The sequence below is a fragment of the Hyperolius riggenbachi genome, chromosome 7 (assembly GCF_040937935.1).
Source record: "Hyperolius riggenbachi isolate aHypRig1 chromosome 7, aHypRig1.pri, whole genome shotgun sequence".
Lineage (NCBI taxonomy): Eukaryota > Metazoa > Chordata > Amphibia > Anura > Hyperoliidae > Hyperolius > Hyperolius riggenbachi.
Window position 1 is genome coordinate 21,594,762 of NC_090652.1, and position 19,482 is coordinate 21,614,243.

The 19,482-nt window shown below is 45.0% G+C and overlaps 1 gene segment (V, D, J or C); it reads right to left on the reverse strand.

Annotated features, from left to right (window-relative positions):
* Nucleotides 1–4,860: 4,860 nt before the first annotated feature.
* LOC137525409 (immunoglobulin heavy variable 4-61-like) lies at nucleotides 4,861–17,333 on the reverse strand. The segment is given in 3 exon segments: nucleotides 4,861–5,157; nucleotides 11,393–11,740; nucleotides 17,221–17,333. Coding segments are annotated over 3 exon segments (573 nt in total).
* Nucleotides 17,334–19,482: the final 2,149 nt, after the last annotated feature.

Here is a 19,482-nt window from a genome sequence, read left to right on the forward strand (position 1 = left end):
CAATAGACTTCAATGGGGATGCGAACTTTGAAAAAAAAAAAATTATGCTGGCCACAAAAGTGATGGAAAAGATGTTTCAAGGGGTCTAACACCTGGAGGGGGGCATGGCGGAGTGGGATACACGCCAAAAGTCCCCGGGAAAAATCTGGATTTGACGCAAAGCAGCGTTTTAAGGGCAGAAATCATATTGAATGCTAAATGACAGGCCTAAAGTGCTTTAAAACATCTTGCATGTGTATACATCAATCAGGTAGTGTAATTAAGGTACTGCTTCACACTGACACACCGAACTGTTCACTGAACAGAACAGGTATGCAGTGGCGGGTTCACTGAACAGAACAGGTATGCAGTGGGGGGTTCACTGAACAGAACAGGTATACAGTGGCGGGTTCACTGAACAGAACAGGTATGCAGTGGCGGGTTCACTGAACAGAACAGGTATGCAGTGGCGGGTTCACTGAACAGAACAGGTATGCAGTGGCGGGTTCACTGAACAGAACAGGTATGCAGTGGCGGGTTCACTGAACAGAACAGGTATGCAGTGGCGGGTTCACTGAACAGAACAGGTATGCAGTGGCGGGTTCACTGAACAGAACAGGTATGCAGTGGCGGGTTCACTGAACAGAACAGGTATGCAGTGGCGGGTTCACTGAACAGAACAGGTATGCAGTGGCGGGTTCACTGAACAGAACAGGTATGCAGTGGCGGGTTCACTGAACAGAACAGGTATGCAGTGGCGGGTTCACTGAACAGAACAGGTATGCAGTGGCGGGTTCACTGAACAGAACAGGTATACAGTGGCGGGTTCACTGAACAGAACAGGTATACAGTGGCGGGTTCACTGAACAGAACAGGTATAGAGTGGCGGGTTCACTGAACAGTACAGGTATGCAGTGGCAGGTTCACTGAACAGGTATGCAGTGGTGGGTTCACAGTACAGGTATGCAGTGGTGGGTTCACAGAACAGGTATGCAGTGGTGGGTTCACAGTACATGTATGCAGTGGTGGGTTCACAGAACAGGTATGCAGTGGTGGGTTCACAGTACAGGTATGCAGTGGTGGGTTCACAGAACAGGTATGCAGTGGTGGGTTCACAGTACAGGTATGCAGTGGTGGGTTCACAGAACAGGTATGCAGCCAGGGACAAGCTAAGCCTAACTAATCTTTCCCTATGAGAGAGTGTGGAGCAGCTCGCCCTACTCTCACTAATGCAGGCACACGAGTGACCGTAATGGTCGCCGCTGCCTGCCTTTTAGTAGGGGGGAGTGGCTCCAGGGGCTAGTGTAGCCTAATTGGCTACACTGGGCCTGCTGACTGTGATGTAGAGGGTCAAAGTTGACCCTCCATGGTGCATTATGGGGCGAACCGAACTTCCGCAAAGGTTCGCCTGCGGGACGCGAACGCGAACCACGGAAGTTCGCATGGAACCGTTCGCAGGCGAACCGTTCGGCCCAACTCTACCTAGAAACCCAAAACACAGCCCCCGTTATCACTCAGGCCTGCCAGTTAAGATTTTGAGAAATTTAAGAGTTTGGACTATTGCAACATATTGCTTGGTGGACTTCCAAATAACCGACTGGCACCCCTCCAATCTGTACTGAACTCTGCTGCTCGTCTCATTCATCTCTCCTCTCGCTCTTCCTCTGCTGCTCCTCTCTGCCAAGCTCTTCATTGGCTGCCAATCAACCAGAGGATCCAGTTCAAACTCTTAACCCTAACCTACAGAGCTCCCCATAATTTCCCTTGTACATGATCTCCTCACTAGTTTCCAGATACCAGTCCAACCGCAATCTCAGATCTGCACACAAGCTTCTTTTATCCACTTCTAGAATTACCTCCTCACATTCATGTGTACAAGACTTCTCACGTGCCTCACCCTTCCTCTGGAATGCCCTTCCACAGCACATCCGCCACTCTCCCACATTTGAAATCTTTAAACACTCCCTCAAAACTCACCTTTTCTGACAAGCATATGCTCTAACTTAGGCCATTCACCTGTTCAAACTCACAGCTAGTTTTACTCCTTACTAAATAACCTAATCACGCACTGCCTGTATATATACTGTATTCTTCCCCACCTCTTGTTTCCCCCCATTCCTTTAGATTGTAAGCTCACAAGGGCAGGGCTTCCTCACCCTTTTGTGCCTTGGAATATTATTCTTGCACTCTGTTATACATTTTATTCATCGTCTTTCATCTGTCATTGTAATCACTAGTTCTGTATTTTGTACCAGCGTCCATATTTGATGTATATCATTGTCTGTATCATCATGTATCCCTTGTTAGTTTTCCTACTTTGTACAGCGCCACGGAATATGTTGGCGCTTTATAAATAAATAATAATAATTTCCAGTTGCATGAATTCCAGGACTTTGCTGACTGTATTCAGTGCTAAAGACCTCCTGGCTTATGTGTGCAGACCTCATACATACTATCCAGAATCCTTGCTGGATGATTTTTCCCTTCAGGGCTTCACTTTGCTCATGTGACAGCAGTTAAAAGGAGTTTAAAGGGGTTCTTTCGCGAAAAAAGTAGGCAGTTAAAAAATGTGACAGATGACAGGTTTTGGGCCAGTCTATCTTTTTAAGGGGGATTCTCAGGGCTTTCTTTGTTTTCAACAGCATTTCCTGAACAGCAGTTTAACTGCCAAAATAGCAAGATACCAGCCGGCCTCCCTAATCACTTGCACACTATTATGTCAGTTAAATTTTACAACTGTTGTTCAGGAAATGCTGTTGAACACACAGAAAGCCCTGAGAATCCCCCTTAAAAAGATGGACTGGCCCAAAACCTGTCATCTGTCACATTTTTTAACTGCCTACTTTTTTCGCGAAAGAACTCCTTTAAGGGAATTTAACTACCAAGACTGCAAAGAGTTAACGCAATCTTCTTTTGTTTCCTATGTTTTTGAAAACTGCGCAGTGCAGCATAGATCATTTGAAGAGCTGAGAATTTCCTGACTACAGCCAAGAAAGAGCTGACCTCAGCATCCTGACATACAAATGGTTGTTCCTATTTAAATCCTGGGTGCAATTTAAAGAGGAAACCCAGGATTGATCTTAATCCCAATCAGTAGCCGATACCCCCCTCTCCCACGAGAAATCCAAGGCCCCATTTCATCTTAAAGTGAACCTAGCACCATTTTAGCAACCGGGGCACCTCAATAGCACATGCATGACATGACAATAATATGACTCATTATTTTAAAAAAATGTTTTACCTTTTCTCTTTACATTTAAATGTTTAGCAGAGGCTTTTTACCCTATTTCCAAGGCAGGTAAGGACTGATGTAATTATTTTATTGCACACATTAGCAGAGAGCAAACAAAAGCTTTCATCAGCCGGGGTAGGGGGTGGAGTGAGTTTAAAGAAATCACAGATTCTATCTTCACATCTTCCCCTGGAAAAACAATGGGCAGCTAGATGAATAGAATTGCTTCTTCTTTTTTTACAATATTCATCTATAGATTTATTTAGTCAGTGTTTGCCCATGGTAAAATCTTTTCTCTCCCTGGTTCATAAATTCTGAAATGTATCACTGGTGGTGACATCTTTAGTTCCGGCAGGCGATCTGTACAGAATGTTCGTTACTGAGAGTTCTATGCATAGACGGAGATATTGCTTGTTTGGCAGTTATTTATTATTATTTATATATAGCGTCAACAGCTTCCGCAACACTGTACGGCATTTTTATTTGCCCATTTGTCCCGGTTATTACAACATTTAAATTATGTCCGTAGTATAATATATGGAAACAATATTTCATTTGGGAATGAAAGTGCACTTTTTCAGTTTTGCGTCCGCCACTAATTACACGTCCAGATATGCAAATATAACAGTAATATACCCTCATCCCATACAAAGAAAAAAAAAGTGGAGTCCCTAACGTAACTATTTATGTTTTTTTTTTTAAACGCTGTCATTTATTTATTTTTTACAAGAGTTTTATTTTCGTAACTATCGAGGGGGAGGTATTAATTTATTTTTACTTGTGTGATGTGTAAATTTTAGTGTAAAATGTATATTTTTTGTATATCATTTTTTTTTTACCACTAGATGTCCTCACACTCACTATCAGTGTGCTTAGAACAAGCACTGACAGTGCTTTTACAGCAAATCTCATTGGCTTCTTGTTGAAGCCATACATCACATTGTCAAACAGGCATGCTTTTGGCAGCACCAATTTTCATCCGATTTGATTATAATTATCTAAACGGATGGTCAATAGGCGCGCCAAGTCGAGCAATCTATGGGTACCTTAAATGCAATCAAAGACAGGGATAAAAGTTTTATACATAGCAGGGGCTTCCTCCAGCCCCCTCTGCACCGATTGCTCCCACACCGGGTCCCATAACTTCCTCCAGTTATGGCCAGTCTGCGCAAGAGGAAGTGCGCTCTTTACGTATCGAGCGATCTGTGCGCATGGGGCTGGAGGAAGCCAAAGGTATGTATAAAACTTTTTTTTTCCTTGTCTCTGGTACACTTTAAGTGTTGGAGGCAGGATAACTGAAAGTAGATTTATTTACAGGATTCAGCAACTCTCATATCTACATAAGCAGGAACCAACAACCCACAACAGTCCAGATAATCATACACATCAGTACAAGTAGAACAGTGCCATCTACAGGCCAGATGTATGAACAGCACAACCATGGCCAGTGGGAATGGTTCCTCAGATGAATCGTCTGCACAGATAGCTGAAGAAACACTGCAGACAAATACAACAACAACAGTAAACACAACACAACAAATAACCTCAAAAACAAATAACCACAACAAATAAAACAACGGATTTCTGAAAAATGATAAAACTTGTATTCCATGATAAACATTTACATTTTAATTTTCAGGAACTTCATGATGTGATTTGGCCCATTCATGTATGGAGGACTCTTCTATGTACAGTATTTCAAGTCCAGCTCAAAATACATCTCCTGCAGTTACATCATAAGCCATATGGTGGCTCCAGAGAGCAGAAAACATTTCAGCAAAGTCCAAGGAACAACTTGGCAATCCCATTTTCATTCTTCTCTTCTGATTCACTGCCAAGCTTCTTCCATTCTCTCCACTGAATATACACCAAACTGTGCAGGACCAGCAGGGCGGCGATAAATACTCCCAGTGGGCAGCAGGCAATCAGGCTGTCATACGGAGTGGCTAAAAACAATGTAGACAAGCATGTATTAATAAGATGCACATACAGTTTGATTTTAAAGCAATTAATACTAGTCTTATTATTATTATTTAGTATTTATATAGCACCACCAACATCTTCAGCAGCACATTACAGAGTACACAGTCTTGTCATTAACAGTCCCTCAGAGGAGTTCACAATCTAATCCTACCATAGTCATAGTCTAATGTCCTACCATATTATTATTATATATTTATGTAGCACTGCCATCTTCTGCAGCACTTTACAGAGTACATAGTCATGTCACTGACTGTCCTCAGAGGAGCTCACAATATAATACTATTATCAGTGGCGGAGCTAAGAAACCGTGGGCCCCGGTGCAAGTTTAGCACTGGGGCCCCCCAAACATGCTATAGATAACAATTCATACAACACACCAAATCCAATCAAGGTCAACCACAGTGTCAGAGATGCAAGAAGGGGATGGGAAAAAGTGTATTAATGATCACTGCTATTCAAATCAACTATATAAGTGATTATTACCAGCATAGGACCAATAAAAAGCTAATACTGTGTTTGAGGGGTGGGCCCCTATAGCCCAAGGGCCCCGATGCGGTCGCTACCTCTGCACCCCCTATTGCTACACCACTGACTATAATAGTCATAGTGTAATGTCCTGCCATATTCTTATTATGTATTTATATAGCCCTGACATCTTCTGCAGCAATTTACAGAGTACATAGCCATGTCACTGACTGTCCTCAGAGGAGCTCACAGTCTAATCCTACCATAGTCATGGTCTAATGTCCTACCATATTATTATTATTATGTATTTATATAGCAGTGACATCTTCTGCAGCACTGTTCAGAGTACATAGTCATGTCACTGACTGTCCTCAGAGGAGCTCACACTCTAATCCTACCATAGTCATGGTCTAATCTCCTACCATATTATTATTATGTATTTATATAGTACTGACATCTTTTGCAGCACTTTACAGAGTACATAGTCATGTCACTGACTGTCCTCAGAGGAGCTCACAATATAATAGTACTATAGTCCTAGTATAATGTCCTACCATATTATTATTATTATGTATTTATATAGCACTGACATCTTCTGCAGCACTTTACAGAGTACATAGTCATGTCACTGACTCTTCTCAAAGGAGCTCATAATCTACCAGGAGTGGAGCCAGGAGAGGAGCCAGGAGTATGCCGGGGGACCTCGTGGACTACGGGGGCTGGAGGAAGCTCCAGGTAAGTACAAATTCTGTTTTTTTAAACCTGCTCAGTATCCTTTTAAATACTTCAAATAGAATGAACACGTTATTCAGGTGTAATGACCACACACATTAAATGGCGATTGGACAATGAAATGATTGGATAAAACGATTCCATGTATGCAAAAGTTGTAGACTCCAAGCAGAAAGATTCCCTCTGGTGCCAGGTCCTTCTATTCATTCTAGTCTGAGTCTCTTGTTGTCACCATGCCGAAGATCCAGCAATGCCTTCTAGATGTCTACCGGACTCCCCCACGCCAGTGAGTTTGCACTTACAGGAATTTGACTTGGCAGTTAGGTAGTGGACACAGACAATATGATACAAGGACAGGAAAGTAAAGTTGTTAAAATAATTGGAAAACGGGATGAAGCATTAATTTTCCAGTTGAAATTCTGTGCAATAATGTTTTCAAGTCCTAGCAGTTTCAGGCTAGTTACTAAGAACATTCAATGATTGGCCCAATGACGGCACTGTGGTCCCACCCACAAGACCATTGGCGCCAGTCACTTAACAGCAGCCGTGATTAACACGGCTGCACACCAATCAGCAGCATCCTCTTGTTCCAGCCAAAGCCTGCCCAATATATAGTAGCAAATATATCGGCGCCAAGGGACAATGGAACCGCCGCTGAGAAGAACAATGTCCAAAAGTTCAGAAGTCAGGCATACATCAAAGGTCAGCGCAGGTTTAGAAAGTCATTATATGTAGGGAATGGTAAATTCTTCACCACTATATATCAAATGCTCAGAGGTAGATATCCGCCAAACATCAAAACCAGAAAAGTCTTACCAGCTCCCAACAACCCACATTATAAGGTTGTAAAATGGCTCAGGTTACAGATAACGTCCAGGGAACATCAGACGTCGTGAAGATCCAGTGGACATCCGTATGGAGGTAAAGTTTCAGGAATTTATATAGGAAACAAAAACGGCAATATCTAAGCGTAACCCGTTTATTTAGATAAAATTTCTTTAAAAGGCAGTAGATATAAAAACGATAACTCACATACGGGGCCCATAAACAGGAAACCCCGGAAGATTAGCGCGCATGTAATGGTCAATCGTAGATCAATAGACAATGGTGCCGCCTGTTACCTTCCCGACCGGTTTCGCAGTCTTGCGTCATCAGGGGAGAAAAGGCGAACAGGCGGCAGGCACCAAATTTATAGCTTTGAGTCTGGGAAAAGAGGGTGGGGTGAAAAAACTTCCTCAGGAGGGCATCACTAATCAAAGTAGGAAAGAGTCACCCAAATGTGTAAATAAAGTGAAAAACAGAACAATATGTAAATAGCATATTAATAGCAAAGAATGGTGTAAAAAAATATAATGATATCAGTAGTAAAAACAAGATTACAAACAAAAAACACCTAGACTTTTGAAGATCAATAGGCAGCTTGATTACTCTAGTCTGCACAGGGAGCAGAGCAAAAGAAGAAAAAAAAAAAAAAAAAAAAAAAAAAAGGGGAGGGAGGGAATATTGGAACATACACTTCCTCTCTACACACAATAAGGAAGTGTCTATTGGGACATAAAGGCACCCCTGCAAATCAGAAGAAGAGGCATATAGAACACACACAAAAAGATTCATTTCCACTCAGTGGTAAAATAGTGCAATGGTCAAGGGCTCAGACTACGACACAGGAGACCCGGGTTCAACTCCCGGCTCCTCCAGCCCAAAAAACCACACCCATAAAGCAAGGGACTCTCGAAGACAAGGGGAGAGTCACATGGGGCACAAAAAGAGCCCCCAATTTTAAGGGGGGGGGGGAAATAAATAAAGTAAAAGCGCAAAAAGCGCTATGTGCTAACTAATATTAATTTATATAAAAAATATCGACATTCTAAAACTCATAAACAAAAGTGTGTATGAGGTATAGATGTGACTAGAGCTACGCACGTCACAAAGGGTGAAAAGTGCAAATACAATAAAAAACAACTTGCACATCGCAAAGGAAAAACAAGTGTTTCTATCTGGATAGCTCTAGGGAGCAAGCTAGTGACAACAGGGCAAGTAAAGAGTACATGTGATTATGAGAATGGTGTAAAGTAACCCACATATTAAATAGCCAGGGTGACTCGGGAGATTAAAATTTTGTATATAATAAATTTAGCATAAAAATCTGTACGTAGCGATGATTCGACCAGTACATGAGCACCATTACAGATAATAACACTAAATACATAAATAAAGGATAAAAAAATAATAAAAAGTTGCTAAGAATCATTAATAAAACAATTAACGTCTAATTCAATATTCAACCCTGCAGGGTTTTGACCTCTCCAATTAATCCGAATAGCGTCATGATTGACGCTATTCGGATTAATTGGAGAGGTCAAAACCTAGAGAGGGAGGTCTCCAGACTTGAAACGGAATGGATTTTTAAACTTCGCACATCATGCCCTGCAGGGTTGAATATTGAATTAGACGTTAATTGTTTTATTAATGATTCTTAGCAACTTTTTATTATTTTTTTTATCCTTTATTTATGTATTTAGTGTTATTATCTGTAATGGTGCTCATGTACTGGTCGAATCATCGCTACGTACAGATTTTTATGCTAAATTTATTATATACAAAATTTTAATCTCCCGAGTCACCCTGGCTATTTAATATGTGGGTTACTTTACACCATTCTCATAATCACATGTACTCTTTACTTGCCCTGTTGTCACTAGCTTGCTCCCTAGAGCTATCCAGATAGAAACACTTGTTTTTCCTTTGCAATGTGCAAGTTGTTTTTTAGGGCCCGTTCACACTGCACGCGTTTCCAGCCGCGTTTTGGAAACGCGTGCAGGTGGCCAAAACGCACGACATCAGACATTGCATAGAGTGCAATGTCTGATGTTCACACAGCATGAGTTCCGGACCTGTGCGGTCCGGGAACGCATGCTGCACGCAGATTTTACAAAAACGCGCGGCTGTCCCATTCACTTTTCAGTGATGGGATCAGCCACGCAACGCATACGAACGCGGACATGCGTGCGTTCGTACGCGTTGCGGTCCGCATGCGTTGCGGTCCGCATTTTGTAGTCTGAACGGGCCCTTATTGTATTTGCACTTTTCACCCTTTGTGACGTGTGTAGCTCTAGTCACATCTATACCTCATACACACTTTTGTTTATGAGTTTTAGAATGTCGATATTTTTTATATAAATTAATATTAGTTAGCACATAGCGCTTTTTGCGCTTTTACTTTATTTATTTTCCCCCCCTTAAAATTGGGGGCTCTTTTTGTGCCCCATGTGACTCTCCCCTTGTCTTTGAGAGTCCCTTGCTTTATGGGTGTGGTTTTTTGGGCTGGAGGAGCCGGGAGTTGAACCCAGGTCTCCTGTGTCGTAGTCTGAGCCCTTGACCATTGCACTATTTTACCACTGAGTGGAAATGAATCTTTTTTTGTGTGTTCTATATGCCTCTTCTTCTGATTTGCAGGGGTGCCTGTATGTCCCAATAGACACTTCCTTATTGTGTGTAGAGAGGAAGTGTATGTTCCAATATTCCCTCCCCTTTTTTTATTTTATTTTTTTCCTTGCTCTGCTCCCTGTGCAGACTAGAGTAATCAAGCTGCCTACTGATCTTCCAAAGGCTAGGTGTTTTTTGTTTGTAATCTTGTTTTTACTACTGATATCATATTTTTTTACACCATTCTTTGCTATTAATATGCTATTTACATATTGTTCTGTTTTTCACTTTATTTACACATTTGGGTGACTCTTTCCTACTTTGATTAGTGATGCCCTTCTGAGGAAGTTTTTTCACCCCACCCTCTTTTCCCAGACTAAAAGCTATAAATTTGGTGCCTGCCGCCTGTTCGCCTTTTCTCCCCTGATGACGCAAGACTGCGAAACCGGTCGGGAAGGTAACAGGCGGCACCATTGTCTATTGATCTACGATTGACCATTACATGCGCGCTAATCTTCCGGGGTTCCCTGTTCATGGGCCCCGTATGTGAGTTATCGTTTTTATATCTACTGCCTTTTAAAGAAATTTTATCTAAATAAACAGGTTACGCTTAGATATTGCCGTTTTTGTTTCCTATATAAATTCCTGAAACTTTACCTCCATACGGATGTCCACTGGATCTTCACGACGTCTGATGTTCCCTGGACGTTATCTGTAACCTGAGCCATTTTACAACCTTATAATGTGGGTTGTTTGGAGCTGGTAAGCCTTTTCTGGTTTTGATGTTTGGCGGATATCTACTTCTGAGCATTTGATATATTGTGGTGAAGAATTTACCATTCCCTACATATAATGACTTTCTAAACCTGCGCTGACCTTTGATGAAAGCCTGCCCAATGCTGTCCTCAGCCTGGTCAGCTGCCAAGTCACAATAGCAGTGACTGGTGGCAGAAGACCACCGCAGGAATGCGTCTTGTACTTCTCTGGGGAAACATTAGGAAACAGGAGGCGTAGGTACGTGCGTTATGCATCTTATGGTCCAAAAGATATGGTAATAATAATTATTATAGTATTTATAATTTAATTAGGACTCTGCGCTGATCATATATAATTTACCTGTTTGTGAACTCTGGACATTGTTCTTCTTTCAGCAGCGGCCACTTTGTTTCCTTGGCGCTGATACACATATGCAAAAATAATTTAATTATAGACTGTTCCAGGAAATTAAAACCGCATATGAGTAAGAAGGGGTCTGGGAGAATGGGGAACCTTTTTTTTTTAACAGTTGAAGAGTGTGGTAGACAAAAATAAATCTCTGAAAAGGGTTTTAATAAATCCAGGTCAAACCTGAAAGATTGCTTATGAAATCGAGCCTGCAGAACCATGATCAATCAACCCATTGCCTCCTGAGGTTTTGAGTTGTACAAACTCCCAACGAAACTATTGCTATTACTTGAGGTTACTGCTCTTACTGTTTGATTCCAACCATCACTACAGCACTGAGATCTGAACAGGACGGGAAGACAACAAATGTCCAGGCTCTGGAGAAAATGTGAGTATAATATCAGCATTTACCTTGCACAAAGAGGTAAGTCCCTTCCCCTCGGCATTCCATCTTATTTCCACCTTCTACGATGATCAGACACACGTACAACCCGGAGTCCCGCCCAGTCAAGTCTCTCATCCTCAGCCCCGCATCCTGCTGCTGTCTGAAGGCCTCGTTGTCCACGGTGAAGCGACTCTTATATGAAGTGCTGTCGGAGGAGTACAGGAGCTTGACCTCTTCCCCGCTTGGTTTTCTTGTCATCCAGAAGAGAGACTTTGTCCCCACAAGTGAAACGTTGAAGGTGCAGTTGAGCTTCAGTGATGCTCCTCGTTCTACAGTGACCGGCCCAGACTGCTGCACCAAACCCTCAGGGCAACCTGAAAACCACAAATGACCGGTCAAGCTAAAAAGCAACTGGTTATTATGCTGGTTATTGACTTAAATCAAACATGTTAAACTACTAAACGACCACTCCACACCACACCAATTGGCATGGTTGTGGCGGCAGCCCCAGGACCGTTCAACACCAATTGGCATGGATACGACGGGAGCCCAAGGACTGCTCAACGCCAATTGGTGTGAAGTCCTGGGGCGGGGTCTCCCAGTGGTGATTGCCATCTATTTACACTGTACAGCGCTGCGATCTAAGGCAGCGCTGTACTGGGGACAGCCATGTGACACGGCTGTCCCCCTGGGACCCACAGGAGCGATTGGCTATGCCTATGACAGCCGATCATGGTGATTGGCTGGTGGGAAGAAGGAGGGCGGGCTTTCTAAAAAAATGGTTTTTAAAAAAATAAACATAAATAAATAAATAAACATACCGGCGGGGATCAAACCCCACCAACAGAAAGCTCTGGGGGGTAAAGCCTGTGGTCCTCCAGGGGTTAAGCATGATTCACTTACTTTAGATTTGTCTCATCACCATACAGACCTGTAGATTGAGCTTTTGCAATAGAAAAGGAAGTAAATTGGCTTCTCGGTGAGGTCAGACACCACAGAGACTGGCTTTGCAAAATCACCTGTTGGACATGTGTACCTCAAAAAAAGGAGCTCAGAAATGTGGGCGCCAGGTAATCCTGATAGTAAAATATCGGTATTTAATACCAATATTTTACAATTAAAAGGTGTAAAAACACTGAACCCACCTACTACCGATGCCAAAAATAACCACACCCCTTTCACGCCTAACCTTAACCACCCAGGCCTAACTTTAACCACCACCCCATGCTTAACCTCAAACACCCACCCCCATACCTAATCTTAACCACCTCCACACCTAACCTTAACCACCTCCACACCTAACCTTACCCCCCCCACACCTAACCTTAACCACCCAGGCCTAACCTTAACCACCACCCCATGCCTAACCTTAACCACCCACGCCTAACCTTAACCACCAACCCATGCCTAACCTTAACCATCCCAACGCCTAACCTTAACCACCCAGGCCTAATCTTAACCACCCCCAGGCCTAACCTTAACCAACCAGGCCTAACCTTAACCACCTGCCCCCACACCTAACCTTAACCAACCCCACGTCTAACCTTAACCACCCAGGCCTAACATTAACCACCACCCCATTCCTAACCTTAACCACCTGACCCACGCCTAACCTTAACCGCCCCACGCCTAACTTTAACCACCCATGCCTAACCTTAACCACCACCCCATGCCTAACCTTAACCATCCAAACGCCTAACCTTAACCACCCAGGCCTAACTTTAACCACCCCCCATGCCTAACCTTAACCACACACCCCATGCCTAACCTTAACCAACCCCCCACGCCTAACCTTAACCACCCACGATCCACAACTAGCCTTAACCCCTTCCCCGCAAAAATGCTATTTTTCTAACACTGCCATAGGCTGCCATTGAAATAGTGGCATTGATGGGTAGTTTGCATTTTCATTTATATAGCCATACTTACCATATTTTTTGGCATATAAGATGCTCTGGAATACGTATATAAAACATATAGGTATAGAGGGCAAAAACCAGGGGAAAAATATATACTAAACCTGGTGTGTGCATGGTCCAGGAGCGTCCTGTAGATGTTCTCCCCCAATTATTGTGTCCTCCTGTGTCCCCTTCTGTCCCCAGTGTGTTCCCTGATGTCCCCATGTGTCCTCTTCTCTCACCAGTGTGTCCCACTCCTCCCCGCTTGTCTTCTGCTCCCCCCATTTTTCCTCCGCCCCCTACCCCCGTGTGTCCTCCTCTGATCATGTCATCAGCAGAAGCCGGCACTAGAGGCTCAGTGAAGCAGAGGAGAGTGTGCAATCACCACTGGAGCAGTTAATTAGGTGTGCCGTGCTGCCGCTTCTCATAGTTATAGACAGGGGCAGAAGGGGATACACGGGGGAGCAAGAGACACGGGGGACAATGCAGGGAGTCCCTGACATTGCTATGTTGGGGAATCCCTGCATTGTCGGGACTCAAATTCGTGATTCAAGTGAGGTTTAATTGCCTCAGCTGTGCGGCTGGGAGAGAGGGGGTTACTTACCCATAAGCCTGTCATCTTCTATGCGTTCCAAAGGGCTGGCATGCGTCCTATTGGACGCGTTGCAAGACTCACTACCGCACTTCCTCCTTCCGGCTTGAAGGAGGAAGTGCGTGGTGGTGAGTCTTGCAACATGTCCAATAGGACGCGTGCAAGACATTTGGGACACATGGAAGACGATGGGTTTATGGGCAAGTAACCCCCTCTCTCCCAGCTGCAAACCTCAGGCAATTAAGCCTCATTTGAGTCACAAATTCAAGTCCTTTGGAACTCGTGAGCCCACCGATATCGGAGGGCGTTTGTAAGTTGGGGACTCCCTATAATCAGCATATAAGACGCAGGGAATTATTCTCCACAATTCTGGGCATGAAAAAGTGGGTCTTATATGACAGGTAAAGTATACCGCCATTCACCCGATCGAGCATGTCGGCCCTACATCTTGCAGCATGTCCAATCGATACATGCTACCAGTTTTGGCCCGATTATAACAATCAAATCAGATATGCAATCGGCTTCCAAGTTGCTTGATGTTTGGCCACCTTTACTGTAATGGCAAATGCAGACCAGTACATCAGCAACAGCAGGCCATATTCATATTGATTAGTACTCTGTAGCTCTGTAGTAACATTACATGGATGAACAAGAACACATCTGTATGCAACATTGGGGTGTATGCACTAAACTGCATTAAAGAGGAACTGTAACGACAAAACGTCCCCTGGGGGGTACTCACCTCGGGTGGGGGAAGCCTCCGGATCCTAATGAGGCTTCCCACGCCGTCCTCCATCCGTCAGGGGTCTCGCTGCAGCCCTCCGTGCAGCGGTGACGTAATATTTACCTTCCTGGCTCCTGCGCAGGCGCTCTGACGGCTGTCGGCTCCGAACTACACGGAAATACCCGATCGCCGTCGGGTCTGCTCTACTGCGCAGGCGCAAGTTTCCGGCGCCTGCGCAGTAGAGCGGACCCGACGGAGATCGGGTATTTCCATCTATTTCCGTGCCGAAAGTCGCCACAGCGCCCCCGCTGGAGCCAGCAAAGGTAAATATTGAAGCTACAGTCGGCTCTGTCGCCGGCTGTTCGGAGGGCTGCAGCGAGACCCCCGTGGGACAGAGGACGGCGTGGGAAGCCTCATTAGGATCCGGAGGCTTCCCCCACCCGAGGTGAGTACCCCCCAGGGGAGGTTTTTGTTGTTACAGAGTCTCTTTAAGTAGAATTATGTGGGCAAAGTCTTATACATGATGAGTAGAGCGTAATGTACAGGTAGTCCCCGACTTACGAACGACCTGCCGATACGAATGGCATAGATTCTGCGTGTCCATGGGAACAAGTATAAAAAAAAAATTCAAATTGGACTTGTAGTTTTTGAGAAAATCGATTTTAAAAAAGTCAAAGAAAAAATGTTTTTAAAACTTGTATAAGCAGGTACATGTTTTTATATAGGAGGATCTTTTTGAGTAATGAAACCACAATGCAATTCTTGAGTTCAAAAATTCTAAATCACACTTTATTGTATCAAAAAGATTATCAAAAGGTAAAAACGTTTGTATTTGTCAATAAAAATTATTCATAACAGGAATGTAGAAGATTATTTCGTTTTGACAGATAGAAGACACAATAGGCTTTGTTTGATGAAACAGTACATTTCAGGCAATGACACTAGTCCATTTCGGGTTGATAACCCTTCATCAGGCCTTTACAAAGCAACAAATACAGTATATCTTTAATAATAATAATCGGAACATTTGTATACTTTTCATCTGTTGGACTCAAAGTGCTCAGCCACTGGGACGTGCTCAAGAGGCCACCCAGCAGGCAAGACTCCCTAACCCTAGCCAAGATAAGAACCCTGGTCTGCCATGTCAAAGGCAGCACTTTAACCAGTACACTATCCAGCCAATTTAAAGTACAACATACATAGTCTATGAGTCTAAAAAAATGTTGGGGCATCCGTTCCCAACACCTTACTGATGGCTAGCAAATTAGTGTACGGGGCAGAGGTGACACAGAGGGGGACACTGGAGGCACAGAGGGGCACTGAGGAGGAGCAGGGGACAGAGATGGCACCGAGTTCTGACTTAAACATCTGTAACGAAAAAAACCTCCCCCGGGGGGGTACTCACCTCGGGTGGGGGAAGCCTCCGGATCCTATTGAGGCTTTCCCTGTCCTCCTGGGTCCCACGGCAGCTGCGAAAATCCTCCCGGAACGGCGGCGATGTAAATATTTACCTCCCCGACACCAGCGCAGTCTTGCCTCTCCGCACGGAGATAGGCAGAAATAGCCAATCTCAGTCGGGCCGCTCTACTGCGCAGGCGCAAGTCTCCTGCACCTGCGCAGTAGAGCGGACCCGACGGAGATCAGCTATTTTCACCTATCTCCATGCTGAGAGCCGCAACAGCTCCCCCGCTGGAGCCAGGAAAGGTAAATAAATCAGCAATTATCAGCGCTTGTCGAGGGAGGATTCCGGGACACTTCGGGGGAGCCAGCGCTGGACTGCCTGCAGCTACAGGGATGGAGAAAGCCTCATTGGGGCCCTGAGGCTTCCCCCTCCCGAGGTGAGTACCCCCCAGGGCAACTTTTTTTTTGTTACAGGTTCTCTTTAACCTCCTGAGCGATAATCCCGAGCTGAGCTCGGGGTATATCGCGCAGGAGGATTTCTCAGGCCCTGGTGGGCCGATTTGCATAATTTTTTTTTTGTTACACGCAGCTAGCACTTTGCTAGCTGCGTGTAACATCCGATCGCCGCCGCTCGCCGCCGATCCGCCGCCGCTCGCCGTGCCGTGCAGTCCCCCCCTCCCCGACCCCTTGCGCAGCCTGGCCAATCAGTGCCAGGCAGCGCTGAGGGGTGGATCTGGACTCCCTCCGACGTCACGACGTCCATGATGTCGGTGACGTCATCCCGCCCCGTCGCCATGGCGACCGGGGAAGCCCAGCAGGAAATCCCGTTCTGAACGGGATTTCCTGCTTGCTCTGATCGCCGAAGGCGATCGGAGTGGGTGGGGGGATGCCGCTGCGCTGCGGCTATCATGTAGCGAGCCCTGGGCTCGCTACATGATGTAAAAAATAAAAAATTTTAAAAAATAGTGCTGCGCCACCTCCTGGGCGATATAATTGTATCGCCCAGAGGGTTAAGAAGAGATTCAGGTTAAGAACAAACCTACTGTCCCTATCTCACTCCTTAATCGGGGACTACCTGTACTGCATTATGTTCTACTCATCGTGTGGTTAGATTTCACACACCCAATTCTGCTTTTCACACTTTAGTACATATACCCCATCTCGTACTCAGTAAACATAAGTGGTTCAGTCAGTAAATACAGTAACACCAAGATATTATGATGTCCATATTCCTCCTACCTCTTGAGGGCGGCACACAGACGATGAGCACAAACAGTAAAGCAGCTGCCATCTTGGTGGACCTGGCAGTCCAGGCCTGGTCGGGGAATAGTCTGCAGAATCCTCAGCCCAGCTGTGTCTGCCCGGCAATAAACAAAGTGCAGGTGACCGGTCATCACTTCTGCCTACAGGAGCACCTTACAGGGAACCAAAACCTACATTTCCTGCTCTAAGGGCCACCACAGTATCCTGTATGAAAACAAGCTAGCTATATTCAAGGAGTCAGCCTAGCTAAAAATATATGTACTATATATATATATATATATATATATATATATATATATATATATATATATATATATATTATAGAGTATGTCACAAAAGTTAATACGCCTCACCTCGTTGGTTCACAAGCTAGGTTCCTATACCATATCTCGGGAACCAGCAGGACTGGGGGGCTGTAATATGACAGAACTTCACTCTATATACCAGTGGTTACTAACCTTGGCACCAGGGCCGGGCCGAGGCATAGGCTAGAGAGGCTCCAGCCTCAGGGCGCAGTGTAGGAGGGGGCGCACAATTCATTCAGCTGTCATTCCTAATTGTGTATGAAGCAGAAATATATAAGAAAAGGGGATACATAGCAGTGACTGCAAGCCAGATAACTAGATATTAAGGTGTTGGGGAGGTTGTGGGCCCTGTGGCCCTCTTAGTCTAATAGCAATCAGTGTGTGAAAGCTGGAGTGGGAGGGATGGAGGGGCGCACTTTGGTGTCTCAGCCTTGGGTGCTGGAGGACCTTGTCCCTGCTCTGCTTGGCACTCCAGCTGTGGTGGAACTACAAGTCCCATGAGGCATTGCAATACTCTGACAGCTCTAAGCATAACTCGGGGAGGCAGAGGCATGATGGGATTTGTAGTTTTGTCACAGATGGAGTGCCAAGGTTAGCCATCACTGCTATTACAGTAAGCTCAAACAAAGCTCAAATGTGTAAAACCCATGTGGAGCTAATGAGCTGCATGTGCTGAGTGAGGAAGTTATGGAGTCCACTGCGTGCCACTACCCCAGAGCTGGATCATCCACAAGGCAATCCCAGGCAGTAGCCTAGGGCCTGGAGAGAGTCTACGGGCCTTGTGAACGCTAGCACTCACCAGGAGGGGGGGGGGAGCCTCTGGATCCTGTAGAAGCTTCCCACGCCATCTTCCAGACCACTGATCCAGTGCTGGAACCCTCCTGCACATTGTGGCCGCACTCCACTTCCTGCATGAGCATGGCCACGCCTCCGCAGGAGCACAGAGCCATGCTTGTCGTGAGCCTGGAGTCTGACCTCTTCCTGCATGAGCACGGGTGTGCTGGGGTGCGGCGGCATATTTAGTATAGTTGCCCCGGTATAGGGAGTTTAGTTTCCCCAGTATGGCTAGTATAGTTACCCCAGTATAGCTAGTATAGTGCCCCAGTATAGCTAGTATAGTGTCCCAGTATAGCTAGTATAGTGCCCCAGTATAGCTAGTATAGTGTCCCAGTATAGCTAGTATAGTGCCCCAGTATAGCTAGCATAGTGTCCCAGTATAGCTAGCATAGTGTCCCAGTATAACTAGTATAGTCCCAGTATGGGTAGGTAGTGCCCCAGCATAGCTAGTATAGTGCCCAGTATAGCTAATATAGTGCCCAGTATAGCTAGTATAGTGCCCAATATATAGCTAGTATAGTGCCCAGTATATACCTAGTATAGTGCCCAGTATGGGTAGGTAGTGTTCAATCTTACGTCTGACGTCTTCTTCGTCCATCCCTCAGCGCCTCCCACGATGCGGTCCAAACGGCGGTCACGTGATTACAAACACTTCCTCCTTCTGGATTGAAGGAGGAAGTGTTTGTAATCACGTGACACGCGTGGACCGCATCGTGGGAGGTGCCGAGGGAAAAGGGAAGAAGACGTCAGACAATTAAGATTGACCCCCCCTCCCCCCGCACAGCTTTACTGGGAGATATCCGGATAGCAACTATCCGAGTGTCTCCCAGATCCGTATTTGAGCAGCTCTACTAGTTCTGTCTAGTTACTAGTGCCATCTATGGCACATCCAGCCATTGTGATTTGGTTGTGATCAACATACTTAATCAGGGCCGGTTTTACCATTGTGCCAATGTATTGCAGAAAGAAAGCAGCCTGCATGTACACTTTTTTCCGCACCTGATATGCAAATGCAACTCAAAGGAAATGTGAATTTTTCATATTCCAAATGCAAAAAAGTGAATGCGACTGTACAGTTAATCACCCACAAATTCAT